Source organism: Hyaena hyaena, unplaced genomic scaffold (genome assembly GCF_003009895.1).
Source record: "Hyaena hyaena isolate Hyena2069 unplaced genomic scaffold, ASM300989v1 scaffold_295, whole genome shotgun sequence".
In the NCBI taxonomy this organism is placed as follows: Eukaryota; Metazoa; Chordata; class Mammalia; order Carnivora; family Hyaenidae; genus Hyaena; species Hyaena hyaena.
The window spans coordinates 1,721,155-1,740,489 of NW_024080928.1; the positions used below are offsets into that span (position 1 = coordinate 1,721,155).

Below are 19,335 nucleotides of genomic sequence, written 5' to 3' on the forward strand. Positions count from 1 at the left end.
TTCCTTCTTACATTTTAAATTCCATTCATACGGAAATTTTTTCTTTTTTTTTATAGTTTATTTATTTTTGAGACAGAGAGAGAGAGTGTGAGCAAAGGAGGGTACACCCAAGCGCCCCTGGAACTTTTCATTTTCTTGAGTGTCTCTAACTCTCTCTGTACATTCTAGTCTACCCTTCACCTTTTATGTTGCAGCATATTCATTGTTCTCTTAGAAGGTCTGCCCTGATCCTTTGGCAACTCTGCTATATATTCCTACAGCACCCTGCACTTCCTTCACCTAATTTTGCTAGTGTCAGTCAATTCTATTATTTTAGGGTGGAGTAACAAAACTTTTGGATCTACAAAGCTGGATAAGAGTGACCATGGCAAAAAGTGCTGCTCCATGCTGGCTTGCCTGAGGAGCCAGATGTTTCTCTAGATAACTGTGGTAGGCTGGCTAATGGACCCCGAAGGTGTCCGTGTCCTAATCCCTGAAAACTGAGTATGTTACCCTACAATGGTAAAGGGAATTAAGGCTGCAGATGCAATTAATGTTGATAGTCAGTTGACCTTGAGATGGGGAGATTATCCTGGATTAATTGAGGGGGCCAATCAGATGAGTCCTTAAAAGTGCAAGAAAAAGGCGGAAGAGAAGAGTCAGAGAGATTCATGTGAAGACAACTCCACCCACCGTTGCTAGTTTTAAAGATGGAGGAAGGGGGCTAAGAGGCAAGGAATGCAGGTGGCCTTTTAGAAACTGGAAAAAGCAAGGAAGCAATTCTCCCCTACAGCTTCCCCTACAGGCTGAAAGGAATTCAGCCTGTCCAACACCTTGGTCTTAGCCTGGTGAGACCCATATTTAACTTCTGACCTACATAACTATGAGCTAATAGATTTGCATTGTTTTAGGCCACAAAGGGGGCACCTGAGTGGCTCAGTCGGTTAAGCCTCCGACTTCAGCTCAGGTCATGATCTCACGGTTCGTGGGTTCGAGCCCCATGTCAGGCTCCATGCTCATAGCTCAGAGCCTAGAGTCTGCTTAGGATTCTGTGTCTCCCCCTCTCTCTGCCCCTCCCTGACTCAAGGTCTCTCGCGCGCGTGTGCTCTGTCTCTCAAAAATAAACATTAAAAAAATTTTTTTAAAAGCCACCAAGTTTGTGGTGATTTGTTAAAGCAGCAGAAAACAAATACAGTATCATTCCCATGTTGCCTCTGTATAATGCTAAGTAGACCTTGAAGCTCTCCACCTTAACCTAAATACCTAAATTAATCCAAGTGGATAATCCCTAAACTGTCTCTTTTGGGCTGAATTGCATCTCCCTCCAAAGGCATATGTTGAAGCCCTTAGCCCCTGTACCGTGGAGTTAAGGTCTTTGAGAAGAGGTAATTGCGTTAAAATGAGGCTGTTAGGGTGAGGACCTGATGCAATATGACTGGTGTCCCTATAAGAGGAAGAGACATCAGGGGTGGGATGACCGCATGAAGAGGCAGCAAGAAGATGGCCATCTGCAAGCCAAGGAGAGACCTCAGAAGAACCCAACCCTGCTGGCATCTTGATTTTGGACTTTCAGACTCCAGAACAGTGAGAAAATAAATTTCTGTTGTTGAAGCCACCCTGTCTGTGGTATTGTGTTATGGCAACCTGAGCTACTAATAAATACACCATCATAATATTAAAAAAAAAAAAAAGCTACTAAAAATGTCAACTGGGAAGGAAAGGGCTAACTGTAGGCCTGTAGCCCATTCCCTCTCTACCAGGAATCAATGACCTCAATCAACTTTCCTTTTTTTTTTTTTTTTTTTTTTAAATTTTTTTTTTTAACGTTTTATTTATTTCTAGGAGAGAGAGAGAGAGAGAGAGCGTGAGCAGGGGAGGGTCAGAGAGAGAGGGAGTCACAGACTGAAACAGGCTCCAGGCTCTGAGCTGGCAGTCAGCACAGAGCCCGACGCGGGGCACGAACCCACGATCCGCGAGATCATGACCTAAGCGAAAGTCGGACGCTTAACCGACTAAGCCACCCAGGCGCCCCCAATCAACTTTCCTTTTAAATGTGCCAATACTTACTCGCAGAAAGAAAATGAGAAGTCCTTATCTCCAAAATGCCTTTAGTAAGATACATTTGGTGTACAGAGATGGCTTATTCTAAAACCTGGAACTTCTGGATTTATGAAGCATGGTTGGCTGGAGAATGAGGGCTCATCATTTGTGCAATTAATGAGGCATTAAAAAAAAAAAAAAAGATGTGGCAGGGACGCCTGGGTGGCTTAGTCGGTTAAGCGTCCGACTTTCGCTCAGGTCATGATCTCACGGTTCGTGGGTTCGAGCCCCACGTCGGGCTCTGTGCTGACTGCCAGCTCAGAGCCCGGAGCCTGTTTCAGTCTGTGACTCCCTCTCTCTCTGACCCTCCCCTGCTCACGCTGTCTCTCTCTCCTAGAAATAAATAAAGAACATTAAAAAAAAAAAAAAGATGTTGCAAAACCAAAGGAGTTAAACAATGTCTCCACATACATTGCTCGGAAGGAAACTTGTCCTTTAATTCTGAGTCCAAAATGTACCATAATGAGGAAGAAAAGGGTATTTTGGAGCTAAGTCTGATAATCTTGGACTTCTCCAAGAAAAGCCGGTTTCAACCGATCCCTCTGTATCCTTTGAATCATTACTCCAGTTTGGTACTGGGTAAGATCTATAACTTATGAGTCTGATGTGACACTCTTTGGGCTAACCAAGACTTTGCATACAAAAATTATTTTGCACTTCTTATTAACTCAGAAACATTCCTGTTTTAATTTCTATCAATCCAATCTGGACTGATACTATACTTTGGATAGAATTTGGCAATATGAAGGATTAATTATATAATTGAAATAACTTGATAAATGACATACATGCATTTATTTGAAACTTTATTATATAAATTTTCATTTCTTTTAAAGATTACAAAACCTGTTCTGTGACAGGAATACAAGCAATATTGTTCCAGGATTATTCATGGATACATCTGAAAGAGCTTAGATTACACACTAATAGTATGATTTGAAAACTTCCCAGATTAAACTCTTAAGTAAAACAATTTAAAGTATTCAGTGATATTTGATCCTTTACAAGCATTTCATAATTATGGCAGCAGGTGCCAAGCATCTGATGTGATTTAACCACCGATAAAAGGTACAATACATAGGAACTCATGATAAGGTACCTTGGGCTTCTCGCATGCCTCACTAGAGAGAAACTAGTATAAAGTAAGATCATGTATAATAGTAGAAAAATACTTGTGATTTTTTTTCTTTTTTAAAAACTGTTTAAGTAGATGCCCACCCCATTCCCACCCAAGGCCAGAAATGCAAAATAATTACAACCCTTAGGCATATACCTTCCCTTTTGCTCAGGGTAAGAGTTAAGATAAACCTAACACATGTACATAATTTTAAGAATTAAAAACTCATCACCCACAATTATTAAGGATGCTAAGGAATGGCAATTACACATTTAAAAAAAAAAAAAGCTTTAGATGGTAAACTACACTTTGAGAAACATAAACCAAAACCTTTATCCTTATGCCCTTGCTTTGTATTTGAAAGTTCTACTTTAAATACTTGTTTGAAAAACTCAGTATACAGTTCATTCAGTACTATAGTGATAATAGGAGTAAAGATTTTCACTTCCGTTAGATAATGAACTAATCTACTTAGACTATTACAGAGACTCTCCTCTCACATACATTTACATATTTCGTATTCAAATGGTACGCGCTCTCAAGAGGTTTTCTTGAGGTTTGCATCTCTGAACTTAGTCTCTAAGTTTTCCTTTCCACTAATCTCTATTCAATGTCATATACTTTGCTAGTTGCTCTGGGAGAAGTCATGGACATTTAAACAGCTTATCATGCACTTCAAGGTTATATGGCAAAATAATGAGGAAAGTGCCTTAAGAGGTAGGAAATAGACTCTCATCCCAACCCTTGGTATGCCCTGTTATGAACAGTTAAAAGACTAGAATCAAAGTGGTAAATGTGAGACTGATAGTAATACAAGGCTTAAGAAAATTAAGTCGACTTAATTACCAGAATTCTTTGAGAACACTCAGTCACACTGGAACCAGTTACAAGTCACTTGACCACACAAAATACAGCAGTGTCAGAAGTACATAAAGCACACTGTAGATAAAATTGTTCTTGGCCATCCATATTTAGGTATTATCATTCTGTAGATTCTTCACTAGAAAAAGTGGTTAAACGTGGCTCTGCAGAATACCACAGTTCCAAGAAAGCAAATTTCATTCCTTCATTAATTGGTCTCCACCAATGGTCACTTGGGGAAACCAGCAAAATGTAAGCAATCTGGAGGTGAAAAGAGGACTATTTTCACTAACTGAAATATAAATACGGAGTTAAGTCAACTTATCTGCGAATTAACTACAACTCAACGCATCCATCTAGTTTGTGAGTCACAAGGAGTTGAAGCTTTTGGAGGGACAGAACTCAAGGACTAGATTGGAACCTCTTGGTTTAAGCACCAAGGGTCAACCACGGAACCCACCGCATTTGTTCATCAATGAAAACAGACCTTTTCTAACCCTTTACATTCCTGAGATATCTGTCCCAATGCCTTCATAAATCTCACAAACGCTTGTTATCACCATGAGAATTTTCTCTATAAGATATGGTAAAGCAAGCTGAAAACTGTTCAGTCATTTATGAAGGCCAGGAAGTAGAGAACATCAAAGTCACGCTGAGATATGTATTGCTGACTCCCATAGTGATTAAGCACATCTATACCAAGGCTCCCAAATCTTGAATGCTTTTCTGCTCTCATCCTAGGCTGGACCTACCTCAGCCCCTTTCCAACCCAACCCATTCTGCTTACTCATGAAGCCTTTGCACCCCCCCCCGCCCCCCTTTAAGTCTTTCTGGTACTTAGGGTACAGGGCACAGCAAACAGGCCAGCCCCACCTCCCATAATGTGTCCTGGCCCCAACAGCAACTACTTCTTAAAATTAGGTCGGAAATGGTTGATCCAAACCCATACGTTGCAGCCAATGGCATGTGAAATGTGAATCTCTAATGCATACACACCACATCACTCACTAAGTGACTTTTCCCACACATTAACCTTGCAACATCTTGATTCGTGGCAAAATTATTACATTTTTGGACTTCTAGGGTTGCTTGTGAATAAACAAATCCACATCAAAACCATTAAAGTTAAGGAAGGGTCTATTGTACTTAGAAAAAGGCATCTCTATAAATTAGGAGCTGAAATGATTTACATAAAAAATTAAAAGGACAAAAACTTACCTTAACATCATCACTTGAAAGGGAAGATACAAAACACATGGTAGTGTATTCCATATTTTTCAGCATGTGCTTGGCAAAGTTAAGTGCAATCTTCAATTTTAGATATTATTTTGGATTATAAGCTAAAAGGGGGCTTGTAAAAGTGACCTGACAGTTTCCTTCCTTCTTTCACATTGAAATATCTTTAAGACTGAACTAAAATCTTTCTGGGAAAAGCCCTGGTAACCAGCAGAACTAACTGGTGAAGGGTCTGGAGGAACTGGACTCAGAAATTAATGAAAAGGTAAACCCAGTGCAAGCACTACATTTAGAGCACAATTGTTGCCCAACTTTGTCTGTTCTAAGTCAAAGGCAATAGGAAAACCAAGACCACAGATGAAATAAGTTAAGCTCATGAACTTCATTTTAGGCAAAAGCCTTCACTTTTGTGAACATATGACTTGCTTTTCTTCAATAAAATTGGTAGCTGGAATAGGCAAAGAAGGCAAAATCTCTGAAAGCAATCAACTTGGCATTCATATACCAGTAGAGTATTGTCCTAAGAAATATATGTATATATTTGAACAAGTCTGCTCCTGGTTGGGTGATAATATGAGGGGAAGGCAGCGTGGTATTATGAGGGTAAAAAAACCAAATGAGAAGTCTTTGCTTTGGGTCTTAGGTTCTTTACATGCAACGTGAGAAAGTTGGACTAGATAACTTATAAGGATTTACTACACATTTACTTCTGGTTCTAAGACCATAGTCTTAGTGGACAACACACCTAAGCAATTATGGAATAGCAACAGTGTCCAAAAATTGCAAATGTATCTTTTTTCTGCCCAGAGTTACATTAACATTTTACAAGTGACAAGAATTTGGGATGGTCACAGTTTGAACTACTGAATAGAGAGAGAAAGGAAAGAAAGCTTTCTTTCCAGGCAATGGGAAGCAGTTTTTGATAGTAAGCATTCATATACTCAAAAATTAAAAAGAAGAACTTCCTCCTACTAGATCTTCTGAAGTCCCTCCTCCTATATATTTTTTATTTAGAAGATAAACTTACATTTGATTTCTATGTGATAATAATTTTGTGTCACTTAAGCAAAATTAATGTTACAGATTTTCCCTTTATCTTTAGTAGCATAGAGGAGAAATTAAGAAATAATAAGTGGCTTCCAAGACATTTAACTGAAGTATGCTTTCTTGGCTTTTTACTTTCAAGGGAAGCCTTAAAGCTTCAGGCAGGAAAAAAAGACTTCTGATGTAAATGGCTCAGTAGATGACTAAGATCCACTGGGCACATTCTTGATAAGGCTAAGCCAAACCACTTTTTCCTTGTTCATGTTTTTCATATTATAAATTGATGTATGGTAGATAGCTTGACCAAAATACAGGTAATAATGGATACAAAAATTTCCTTAATCAAATAAAATTGTGAAAACTACCCAGATTAGATGTAGATAATGAATACTGTAATGGAAGCAGACCCAGTGACCACTATGAAAGCTGATCATTTCTGAAGTTAAAGGAAACATTATATGGCTATAAATCATCAGAAGGAATTCAGCAAACAATGGTGAACATTCGCTTAGCCTACCTTAGCTATGATTTCAGGTGAGAACAGATATTGTTTGATCAAGAATGTTTTATTCCCTCGAATAAGAAAGTTTAAATCCAATTTCATATAGAGGCTGGTGGCCTTTATTACATTCAAATTAGTGTTTAATATAGAGCATGGTAATGGGATAGAACTCATTATGATTTACCTTTTTTCCAAAAAAAGCATACTTTTCTTGCAGGTATACAAGAACAGGTATCCTGTTATTCATATGCTAAATTCTGCAACTTCATCTATTTAAATATGAAAGATCCAATGGGACTTGAATGATGTGTTGCTAAATTTTCCTTTGCCAATCTCTTCACCATAACTCTTAAAGGCCTTTGATGTATATTGGCAAAATCCCGAATTATATGCCAAATACTAAATATGGATACTATTCAAGATTAAAAGTGCAAGAACTACTTCCTTAATTAAGGAAAAAAGAACCCTAAGGAGTTGCAACGTATATGGACTAACTTCATAGTTGTACTCTTGATGTCATGCCACACACATGTGATAACTTTCTCTACCATAACAGCTCTCTAGGTTAGTCTGACAAAGCACCTGACTTTAAGAAACAAACAAATGAACGAACCAGTGAAACAGACACGGGGAAAGATATGTACATTTTGGAAGTTATTACATTCAACAGCTGTTCCACAATCTGGCCATTTTTAGGGCTGTCCAACAATACTGTTAATCCAGGTGAACTATTTAACCAGATTTAATAGTCAATTGATTAATAATAATAGATTCCAAGTTAAACAAAGCATGTATACATTAAAGAAAGCAGTACAGAAATGTACTGTATATGAACTGTTTACAAAAACATACAAAATGTTGGATGGCACAAGGGATACAGTGCTAATAGAAACGGATTGTTTAAGCTAAGTGCTTAACATAAACTGTCCATCCCTATAACTAACAAAGAATATTTCAGGGACATGAAATATTTCCTATAAAAATAATGCTATATGGTGTAGAGTACTTTATTCAGTGTATTTTTAGGTGGTATTCATATGTTCATTTTTCTCGTTGATTCAGTGAATATGTCTTCATCACGTTTCCATTTTCATTTCATCCGAAGCTCCAGGAAAATCTAACTTGCTAACAATCATTTAAAGCGAGAAGAGACGGAAGCAGGAGCAGCAGCAGGAGCAGCAGCATTATGGGTACCAGCTGGGACAGTGTGTGCTTGCAGGTGTCTCTCAGATATGTGCTACCTGTCGCCAGAACTTGTGCTATCAGCTTACACCATGGTACCAAATATCTCACTGAGGTCACTTCACAGGGCTGTGGAGGTGATTTTTTTAATACCTCTCCGCTGAGCAAGAGTAGAACGGCCTACTGGTTCCAAAACTGGTGACTGATTACGGTTTAAAGCAGAATATGTAGCTGCCATGGCTCCCTGAAAACAGGAAAGAAAGGTCACAACACAAATGACAATGGGTAGGTGAGTCACATGTACACAGAATATCAAATGGAGATTCCCTCCCTCCCAATTTCTTCATATGAAAATTTACACAGATTTAATTGGGCTTATAACGAAAATAACCACACTGGTCAAACCCTCTGATTTAACTAAAGTTGAAGATGCAGATGTGGGTGGCTGAAATTATGGATGAGAAAGGACAAGGATGAACTTATAACAAGCAGTCCTCACTTTTCTCAGGGCTATTCAATTTGTTTCTTTGCAATCCTTTAATATGAGAGGTAGCAAAGCATGCTCTTTGGAACCTGTGTTTTGCCACTGCTGGTGACCTCAAAGTTTGTTTTGGGTTTTGCATAAAAAAGTAAAGTATACAGAAAAGGTAGGAAATCCATAGGCTTATCTGAATGATGCATTCAGAAGTCATTTTTTAAAAAAATTTTAACATTTATTTTTGAGAGACAGAGATAGAGCACAGGCAGGGGAGGGGCAGAGAGACAGGGAGACACAGAGTCCGAAGCAGGCTCCAGGCTACGAGCTGTCAGCACAGAGCCCGACACGGGGATCCAACTCACGAACCGTAAGATCATGACCTGAGCTGAAGTCAGACACTTAACCGACTAAGCCACCCAGGCGCCCCAGAAGTTATTCTTAAACTAGTTTTATTATGATATTTTGGTGTGCCTTGATTTTTTCTTTTCTACACTACTCACTTTAAAGGAATCCCATTCGAGAAATGGAAGCAGGATGAGGGAAAGGGAAAGGTGGTGTGGGCATGGAGAGGGCAGCTCAGAGTCTCCTGCATAACACATGGAAAACGGTGCCTGATGAGGCCACTCACCTTGACTAGATGGGGCGCGTCCTGTCTGTTTAGTTGGTATTGCGGCAGTTGGTCCCAGTGGACGATCCAAGGATGTCTGAGCACAAGGGCAGCAGTTAGTCTCTGATGAGGGTCCACATGAAGCATCTTTGACACCAGGTCCTGGAATGGGAAGAATAATAATAAAACAAGCTTAACTCTTTCTTGTTTGTTTTACTCTAGCACTTGGCACTGGTCAGCATTCTTCCTTAGCCTCCATGACACTATATTTTCCTGGCACCAAAACTTTGGGCTCAAAGCAATTTGGTCAACATGATAATTTCTTAAAACAACAAACAAACAAAAGAAAGCAAAAACCTAAGTCTCTGTTTCTCTGTTTTTCTCTTCCCTGAGAAACAGTAATTTTGGTGCATTAGAAAAAGTAAGCTCACCACATTTATGTATCTTTAAGTCCTTTGGCTCTTTTTTTACCTAGATATTCTGATTTTTCTACACTTCTGTAGGTTTATTTTTTAATTTTTAATGTTTTATTTATTTTTGAGAGAGACAGAAAGAGAGAGAGAAAACAAGCGGAGGAAGGGCAAAGAGAGAGGGAGACACAGCATTTGAAGCAGGCTCCAGGCTCTAAGCTCTCAGCACAGAATTGGACACGGGGCTCAAACTTGTGAACCAGGAGAACATCACCTGAGCTGAAGTCGGAAGCTCAACCAACTGAGCCACCTAGGCACCCCTGTAGGTTTATTTCTAAGCAATTTTTAGCTATAGACTTTTTTGTGCTGCTGGTAATAATGAAAAGCAGAACATAACTGCCTAATAATAGGAATCTAATTGGAGGGCTCCAAATGCCCCTTTCAAAAGATTAGAGTTTTGTTTTGTTTTGTTTTGTTTTTAAAGTAGGTTCCATGTCTAACGCAGGGCTTGAATTCACGACCCTGAGATCAAGAGTCGCATACTCTACCAACTGAGCCAACCAGGAACCCCAGATTAGTGTTATTTTTATTTTTTTCCCACTTTATAAGCAACTCACAGGCATTATAAAAAAAAAAGTCAGAACTAGGGAGAAGCAAAAGAACATTAAGAACTCCCAGAATCTCATTCTTCAAGAGACAAATGCTTTCTATCTATCCAAATGCTTTCCTATGCTAAAGTATAGACCCATATAATTGCTAGTTTTATACTCTCAAAAATAACACAGTTATGGGGCGCCCGGGTGGCTTAGTCGGTTAAGCGTCCGACTTTCGCTCAGGTCATGATCTCGCGGTTCGTGGGTTCAAGCCCCGCGTCGGGCTCTGTGCTGCCAGCTCAGAGCCTGGAGCCTGTTTCAGATTCTGTGACTCCCTCTCTCTCTGACCCTCCCCTGCTCACGCTGTCTCTCTCTCTCCTAGAAATAAATAAAAAACATTAAAAAAAAAATAACACAGTTATGATTTCTAAAAGCCATCTCCAACTTGTTTAATTTTTCATTCAGAATATATCTACTAAATATCCACTGAAGGCCAGGTATTCTGTGAGGTGTTGGGTATTTAACAGTGAATAAGATAAAAATGAACTCTGACCTCATGGGGCTTTCAGCCCAGTGAGGGAGAGACAAAGAATCAATTACAAAGCAAAAAGTAAGTTCTTTGATGGGATGAATAAAAAGGTACAACTAAAGGAAAACAAAGAGACACTTGACCTGAACAGGGTGCTGTGGCTTAGGAGTGGCTTCCTAAGAGGAATGTGAGACTTGAAGGATGAGGAGGAGATGGATTAGAGAAGAGGAGGGGGAAACAGCAATTCAGGGAGGCAGAGAAGAGTGTATTTAAAGGAAAGCCCTCAGGGACAGGAGAACATGCCAGTTAAGGAACTGAAAGGAACTACAATGTGGCTGTAACAAAAACTGCAAAGGAGAACGTAGCAGCAGACAAACTGAGAAAGGTAAGAAGGGACCAGACCATGAAGGTCCTTGGAGATAAGAAATCATTTAAAGCAAAGGAGTAATACAGTCATGTTTGTACTTTAGAGAGATTATGCTAAGTGTGGAGGAAAATGGATTGGAGGGTGCAAGCTTGGAGACTCTAATTTGAGACTGGCAAGAGCTGATGGCTTCAGGGCAGTATAAGAGATGCAGAAATATGGATGGAATTGAGGTACTTAAAAGCAAGAAACAGTAGAACCAGGTGGTTGAGGGGCGCCTGGGTGGCTTAGTCGGTTAAGCGTCCGACTTTCGCTTGGGTCATGATCTCGCGGTTCATGGGTTCGAGCCCCGCATCAGGCTCTGTGCTGACTGCCAGCTCAGAGCCTGAAGCTTGTTTCAGTCTGTGACTCCCTCTCTCTCTGACCCTCCCCTGCTCACGCTGTCTCTCTCTCTCTCAAAAAAAAAAAAAAAAAAAAAAAAAAAAAAAAAAAAAAAAAAAAAAAGAACCAGGTGGTTGATTGTATACTGGGAGCTGAGATGTTATTCTAAGGATTCCTCTGCTATTAGATATTAACAGTTTCTTNAAAAAAAAAAAAAAAAGAACCAGGTGGTTGATTGTATACTGGGAGCTGAGATGTTATTCTAAGGATTCCTCTGCTATTAGATATTAACAGTTTCTTATTTTGAGTTTTCATTAACAGCTAAGAGCAGGAATAAGCTACTGAACAGAATTAGAAATAAAAAGTGAAACAATCAGCATCTCCCCTTCCAAGTTCTTAAGGTGGGATAATGTGCTTCAAGAACCTAAAAGGTTGCAGAACTGCTGAGGGACACGACAAAACTCTACTATAATTTTAATCAGATCTGTGCCTTAAGCAGTGCACTTGGGCCAAGTCACTGAGAACTACTTCTCCTGTTCTGTTACTCTTCAATGGCTATTCCTCCTAAGCTTTCTGATTAAATGGTGGTGGCTCCTTTGAATTCCTTCCATAGCTCTCATCACTGCTCACACAGCTCATTTGTGCTCATGGCTTTAGCTACTACAGATGATGACAACTTCTAACTCCACAGTCCATCTGAGACTTCTACTTCTTCCTAAGATCTACATCCATATGGCCAGGTGCCTGATGGACATACATCCCTTAACTATATATCACAGTCACATTTCAAATTCCTAACTTCCAAATCTGTAAGCAACACTTCTCTCAAAACTACTTTTGTATTCCACATCTTGGTGAAGGACGCCACTACCCTACTCGTTTGCCTGATGTGGAAACAGGGACTACATGCTTGCTATCTGCTTCTCCCTTGCTTCTTATGTCCAATTAACCACCAAATCTATTTTGCCTCCTAAATTTCTCTTTCATTTGGCTCAAATCCTGCTATACCTGCTCTAGCGTAGATCCCCATTATTCGTGACCTGAACTACTGCAAAACCTTACAAGTAAAGTCCCTAATATTAAGTCAGTGAGTAATGAATGAAATAATGTAGGTAAAAGCGTTAGAATAGTCCTTGGCACAGAAGTGCCCAGTAAACGGTCCTGTTCTTCTCAAAGCCACATATGACACATATGGCCCATATGACTGGTGACATTCACATGTGCAATGTGCTCTTGAGGTGACACATCAGATTGATAGAATCCTCCTTCCTAATTTTGTGGGTATATTCACTTATCACTTATCACATTATGCTTGCAATCTCAAGTCTTTTCTTATTTTTTTTTAATGTTTATTTAGTTTCAATAGAGAAAAGGAGAGCGCGAGCAGGGAGGGACAGAGAGACAGGGAGACACGGAATCTGAAGGAGGCTCCAGGCTCTGAGCTGCCCTCACAGAGCCTGACGCAGGGCTCGAACTCGCGAACCATGAGATCATGAATGAGTGAAGTCGGATGCTTAACCGACTGAGCATTGTTAAGCATTGTTGGCTCCCCAACAATCTCAAGTCTTAACTGGACAAATTAGGGAAAGTTATTAGTAATAACGTGACATTTATAAGAAAGCCTGTGAGTTAGATCCTATTTTTATCTCACCTTTTTCTTTTACTCAAAACAGCATACTGGAATGCAAGTCATTGAGAACCAAATTACTGAAATTAGAGCAAGTTGAGGTTATCTCTAGAATTTATTTAAAAAGCAAGCAGTGACATTACTCGATATGCCTCACAACTGATCATGACAATTTGTGGCAGACTCCATGGATAAGAATTATTCCTCCACAGAATAAATTTAAACAAAGAAAATCTCCAGGGCGCCTGGTGACTCAGCTGGTTGAGTTGGTTGAATCAAGACTCAGTCTTGATTTCGTCTCAGGTCATGATCTCATGGTTTGTGAGATCGAGCCCTATGGTGGGCTCTGTCCTGACAGCACAGCCTGCTTGGGATTCTCTCTCTCCCTTTCCCTCTGCCCCTCCCTTGCTCTCTCTCTCTCTCTCTTAAAAATAAGCAAACATTTTAAAAAAGGAAAATGTAATCATGAAAATGCTTAATATTTTCCAACAGTTTTCCAATAAACTGAAAATCCTGAGCATAACCTTGTAGAAAGCCTTTCACAATCTGGGTCCACCAGCTATCTTCTCACGTGCATCCTGTACTAGTCACATCAAATGGTGCACAGCAACCTGGAGGCGTTCTGCCATGCTCAGGCTGTCATGAGCACAAATAGCGTGTGCTGCTCTCTCAGCCTGGGATGGAATACATCCTTCTGCTCCCTGAAGCTGCCAGGAAAATCCCTTCACTGCTTCTGGAAAGCTTTCCTGGAAATCTTTCTGACTGAGCACCATCTGTGAACTTCTTTAACACAAAAAATGTACCAGTGTAACAGCACACATGACACTGTACTGTAGGCTTTTGGCCATCTCCCAACTAGCTGTGAGCTTCTTGAGATCAGGAATTCTATCTCAGTCACATCTTTTATCCCTGGACCCTCACTTATTAAGCAGGTTGTAGGTGCTCAATACATGGATGAAAAAGAAATCCCAGAAAAACGAATCAACTAGTTTAAGAAATTTTATGGTTAAAAAAAGGGAAAGGCTAACAGTTCATTTTAAATCAGTTATAAAGCCAAATATTATCTACATAGACATTAAATTGGGTAACAAAGGCTTCATCTCTATGCCAAAAGTATCAATCTACATTTGTTACATACCCTATTTGCTTATGCAATCGTCTCAACTCAAGCTTCCACCTCCAAGAGAAACCAGCAAGCACTTTTACCAGTAATTATCTTCTTTGTCTCCTGTACGTTTTTCTCACTTGCAAGTGGAAAACTTTGCTCTTCTTTTTCTTTTTAGTTTTTAAATTGTTTGCTCTTCTTTTTAAAAGAGCACTTTCCATGAATAAAATGGAAGTAGTGCAGAGTTGGAAAGCAAGTCAGCCAGAGGCTGGCGGATCTTCCAGGAAGAAAGGCGTTTCAAGTGCATTTTTTTTTTTTTACATAGTTTATTGTCAAGTTGGTTTCCATATAATCAAGTGCATTTCAAGCAGATACTACGAAACTATACTACTGTTTACTGTGAACAAGATGAGACCCCTTTCTACATAATATGACCAAAAAGAGAACATGGTATGGTTTATTCTAGGGAACAAAGGCTTTGGAATCAACTGTTTGATTAGAAGCAACCACACGTAGCTGGTAGGTAACCAAGAACAAATTCACACCAAAATTCTGGGCCTTGCTTTCCTTCTGTGAAATGGAGATACTACCACCTATTTTACAGGGTTTGTTAAGATTAGATGGGATGATTTAGGAGAAGTGCAGCATGAGGCACAGAAAAGAAACACGAATCATGAAGACTACCACTATTATTATTCAGCATATTTGTAAGTAAGAAGTAGTTTTAGATGGATAATAAAGCCAAACCAATACTTTCTATACAAAATAAGTGGTCCATTTGTGAGTTCAAGTTATTTAGTTACATCACTTCAAAATATTATTTCATAAACAAAAGTTTTGTTTTTAAGTAGTTTTTAACTACTTCATAACAAAAGCTTTTCCCCCCTAGGGATTATGAAAAATTATTTTCTCAAAAGCTTCTAAAAGGAAGCCATACTTACCTTTGCTGTGTCTGAAACAGAATTCCAATAACCACCACTGAGTGAGAATTTTCCACTGCCTATCCGTGCCAATATTTCCTCTGGTGTGTCATCAGGGCCATTTGCAAATGGAGTGTAACTATTTTATAATAAAATTAAAAAGTTAATGAATAAAGTTTCTTTTTGGTTGGTAATCTTCACATTTCTTTGCAGTATCCAAGAGTACTCTGAGTAATTCAATGTAATACTTCATTGAAATCTCCAAAAGTAAAAAACATCAACATCATGAAGTTCCATAAAGCACCAGTTCAAGGTATAAGCTATGAAATATTAACTAGACTTAATATATGATAATATAAGTATTTTAAGATATGACACATAAGAATAAAGTATTTAAAGTAGTGTATATTTATGACATAAGAGTATTAAAAAGGTATGGAACAAATCAAGGTCAGACCTTAAGACATTAATAAATGGTACATTATAGAAAATCAGTAATGATACAGTTATAAATATATATACACACATACACACACACATACAGGACTGTATCACTAAGTGACAGGAGAAAACATGAAAAGAATGTTATTACAATGCAGAGATTAAAAAAACAAAACTAGATAATTAGAAGAAAATATTGATGAATAAATGCTTACAACTTATGATCCACTCACCCAGTAAGCATTGTATAGAGGAGGACACCAAGACTCCATATATCACAAGCAGCATCATAGCCTTGTCGTTTTAAAACCTAGAAAAAGTAAAAATTAATATTAACACACCACTGTTCACTTTAGAGATGTGAATAGGCTATGAACTACATTGTACCTTCTATATCAAGGCATTTAAGAAAAACCTGAAAAGAACATGATTAACAAATAAGGCAATATATTAACTCTACTCTAGAATATTCTATGACTAATAATTCATATATATATAAAATTTAATTTTGGTATTTGAATTACCATTTATTGAGTGCTGCTGCGGCATACAGAAAACTATCAATGACTGCTCAGCCTGGAGCCTGCTTCTGATTCTGTGTCTTCCTCTTTCTCTGTCCCACCCCTGCTCACTCGCTCTCTCTCTCGCTCTCTCTGTCTCTCTCTCTCAAAAATAGATATACATTTTAAAAAAAGAACACATATAAAAGTACAAATGATATAATGCAAAATTATACTTTTACATATATAACATAACTCACTTGAGCATTTAGTAATCAACTATTATTAGGCACCAACAGTGATAAATACAAAACACTCTGGTTACCTTAAGAAAATTAGAATATGGCAGGGGAGGTAAGTAAATAAATAAATAAATAAATAAATATAAAGTTAGTAATTCAACATAGTAAGTATCATAACAAAACTATATCTAAAATGGTCTGAGTATAAAGATGAGGAAACAATTCATTCTTGATACGTGGAGAGAAGGCTAGGGAGCAGCCTGCTTGTACTGGGCCTATAAGAATTCAGGAGACAAAGGGAAGAGGTTGGGGAGGGCAGAGGACACTCAAAGGTCAGAAGGAAGAGAGCAGAGCATGCTTAAGGACAGGCAAGAATTCAGTGTGGCCAGATCTCCAGGTAGGGTACATAAGAGAGAATGAAGGGCTTTTACAAATATCTTGTTAAGGAATTAAAATATTTTTCCTGAAGGCAATCAGTTGTCAGTGAAGCGTTAAACAGAGACATAAAATAAGTAGATGTATACACCAAAAGGATAACTCAAGGTATAGAGGAAATGCTGCTAAGAAGACAGACTGGAAAAAAGGCCAATTGACAGGAAACATAGCAAACTAAGTTAAAGGCTGTGAGGAACCACACTAAGGCAGGACATGGAGAGAAAGAGATGTAAAAAGATAAAAGAGGAACACTTTAGTACAGATGGGATGTAGACGGTAAAGAATAAGAGGTCTAAAATATTTAGGAATCAGAATGGAAAGGGTTTGGTGACCGACTGAATGTGGAGAAATGATGGAGAAGGAGGATTTCAGCAGGACTTCCAAGTTTTAACCTGGATGACTAAGTGGTGAGTAGGAGACAAAGAGTTAAAAGGTCAAGTCTAAAGAGAGTTTAATTATGGAAGATTTCCTGAAAACAATGAATTCAGAGGCTTTGAAGCAAAAAACATTCAATGTGCCAAGGCAGAACAGCTACATGGTGATTTCAAGGAGATTGACTGTCTGAAGCAGGAGACACTCATGGGGGGAAATGAGACAGCCAGATGAAGTGACTATGCTTGGATACCACACGTGTCAGATGCTGTGGATATGTGGACAAACAAGCAAAGAGTCTGTCCCTCATTAGTTCTAGAAGAACAGGTGCAAGTAATCTTTTTAAAAGTATTATTTTATGCCTCAAAGTAGTAAAATTACAAAAAGTTTGGTAAATAGAGACGGAAATCTAACCCCATAATCTAACCATTCTAACATTACCAACTATTATCATTTTTTGTGAAATATCTAATGGTAAATGCATAGACTTTATAGCCATATAGCCGGGGATCAAATCTTGATCTGACCTCAAACATATTATGTAACCTTTCACTGTGCACCTGGTTTCCTATAAAACGTGAATAAAAGTACTTACTTCACATAGTTATAATTAGAAAGAATTATTATATATAAACTCTATGTTGTGAGGATTAAATCAGTTAATACATGTGACTGGCACATAATCCCTATATTAGGGTTGACTATTAATTAAAAAATTTTTTTTTAATGTTTTACTTATTTCTGAGAGAGAGAGAGACAGACAGACAGACACAGCGTGAGCAGGGGAGGGTCAGAGAGAGGAGATACAGAATCTGAAGCAGGCTCCAGGCTCTGAGCTAGCTGTCAGCACAGAGCCCGACGTGGGGCTTGAACCCACGAACCGTGAGATCATGATCTGAGCCGAAGTTGGATGCTTAACCGACTGAGCCATCCAGGTGCCCCTTGACTACTATTTTTTTTTAAATTTATTTATTTTGAGAGACAGAGCGTGCACGAGTGGGGGAGGGGCATAGAGAACAGAAGAGACAGAATCCCAAGTAGACTCCAGGCTGTCAGCATGGAGGCCAATGTGGGGCTTGAACCCACAAACTGTGAGGACATGACCTGAGCCAAAACCAAGAGTTGGACGCTTAACCAAGTGAGCTACCTAGGTGCCTTGGTTAACTATTATTTTTTCTTTTTCTTTTCTTACTTTATTGTCAAGTTGGTTTCCATATACCACCCAGTGCTCATCCCCATAAGTGCCCTCCACCATGCCCATCACCCCACTTCGCCTCCCCACCCCCATCAGCCTTCAGTTTGTTCTCAGCATTCAAGAGCCTCTCATAGTTTGCCTCCTTCCCTCTCCCCAACTATTTTTCCCCTTCTTCTCCTGCTTCGTCCTCCATTAACTTATTCCTAATCCACCTATATGTGCAAACATATGGTATCTGTCCTTCTCTGTCTGACTTATTTCGCTCAGAATAACACCCTCTAGTTCCACCCATGTTGCTACAATGGCCAGATTTCATTCTTTCTCATTGCCATGTAGTATTCCATTGTATAAATATACCACATCTTCTTGATCTAACTATTATTTTTTCTTATGTAGTTCATAGTTATGTGTTTTTACATAATGATAATAAAAAGACAAGAAATCTTGAGGGCAAAGAAGTGGATTTTAGATTTGCTACAATGAGGAACAGAAATTTCTTAGGAAAAGCAGCAACGTGATCAAAGAAGGGCTTGAAAAAAGACTTGAGTAACGCTGCAGCTCTTCTGTGGAATGATCCCAGAATGAGGAAGGGAGCAAGGTAAAGCTAGGCCATGGCAGTCATTTGGGGCGTGGTGAAGGAGCCAGGGCCAGGATAGCAGTTATATGAACAGAACTTTACACTGGTTTTAAATTTTTTTTTTTTTTATGTTTTATTTATTTCTAGGAGAGAGAGAGAGAGACAGCATGAGCAGGGGAGGGTCAGAGAGAGAGGGAGTCACAGACTGAAACAGGTTCCAGGCTCTGAGCTGGCAGTCAGCACAGAGCCCAAAACAGGGCAAGAACCCAAAAACCGAGAGATCATGACCTAAGCGAAAGTCGGACGCTTAACCGACTAAGCCACCAGGCGCCCCTACACTGGTTTTAGAAGATAAAAGAGATGATACCTGGTTATGTAGCTAAAGATAAGAAGAGACCATGATGTTTCAGCCTCAGAAATACAGGAAGATGGTGACAAAACCAGGAAATTAAAAGGGTATTAGGAAAGGATGAGAATAAACTAGTTTCCATTTAATTCTAAGCACGGACAAGCACAAAAGTGTTATGATAGTAGACCA

At 39.0% G+C, this 19,335-nt stretch overlaps 1 protein-coding gene across 4 annotated transcripts in view; it reads right to left on the minus strand.

Moving 5' to 3' along the window:
* Positions 1-6,884: 6,884 nt before the first annotated feature.
* RPS6KA3 (ribosomal protein S6 kinase A3) overlaps positions 6,885-19,335 on the minus strand; it is a 113,367-nt gene continuing 100,916 nt past the window's right edge. For all 4 annotated transcript variants that reach the window (XM_039247386.1, XM_039247388.1, XM_039247389.1 and 1 more), the window contains 4 exons: positions 15,710-15,786; positions 15,057-15,174; positions 9,128-9,268; positions 6,885-8,265 (listed from right to left, as the gene is read on the minus strand). In XM_039247386.1, the coding sequence (XP_039103317.1) occupies positions 8,143-8,265; positions 9,128-9,268; positions 15,057-15,174; positions 15,710-15,786 (459 nt within the window). In that variant the 3' untranslated portion in view covers positions 6,885-8,142. The remainder of the gene's footprint in view (positions 8,266-9,127; positions 9,269-15,056; positions 15,175-15,709; positions 15,787-19,335) is intronic.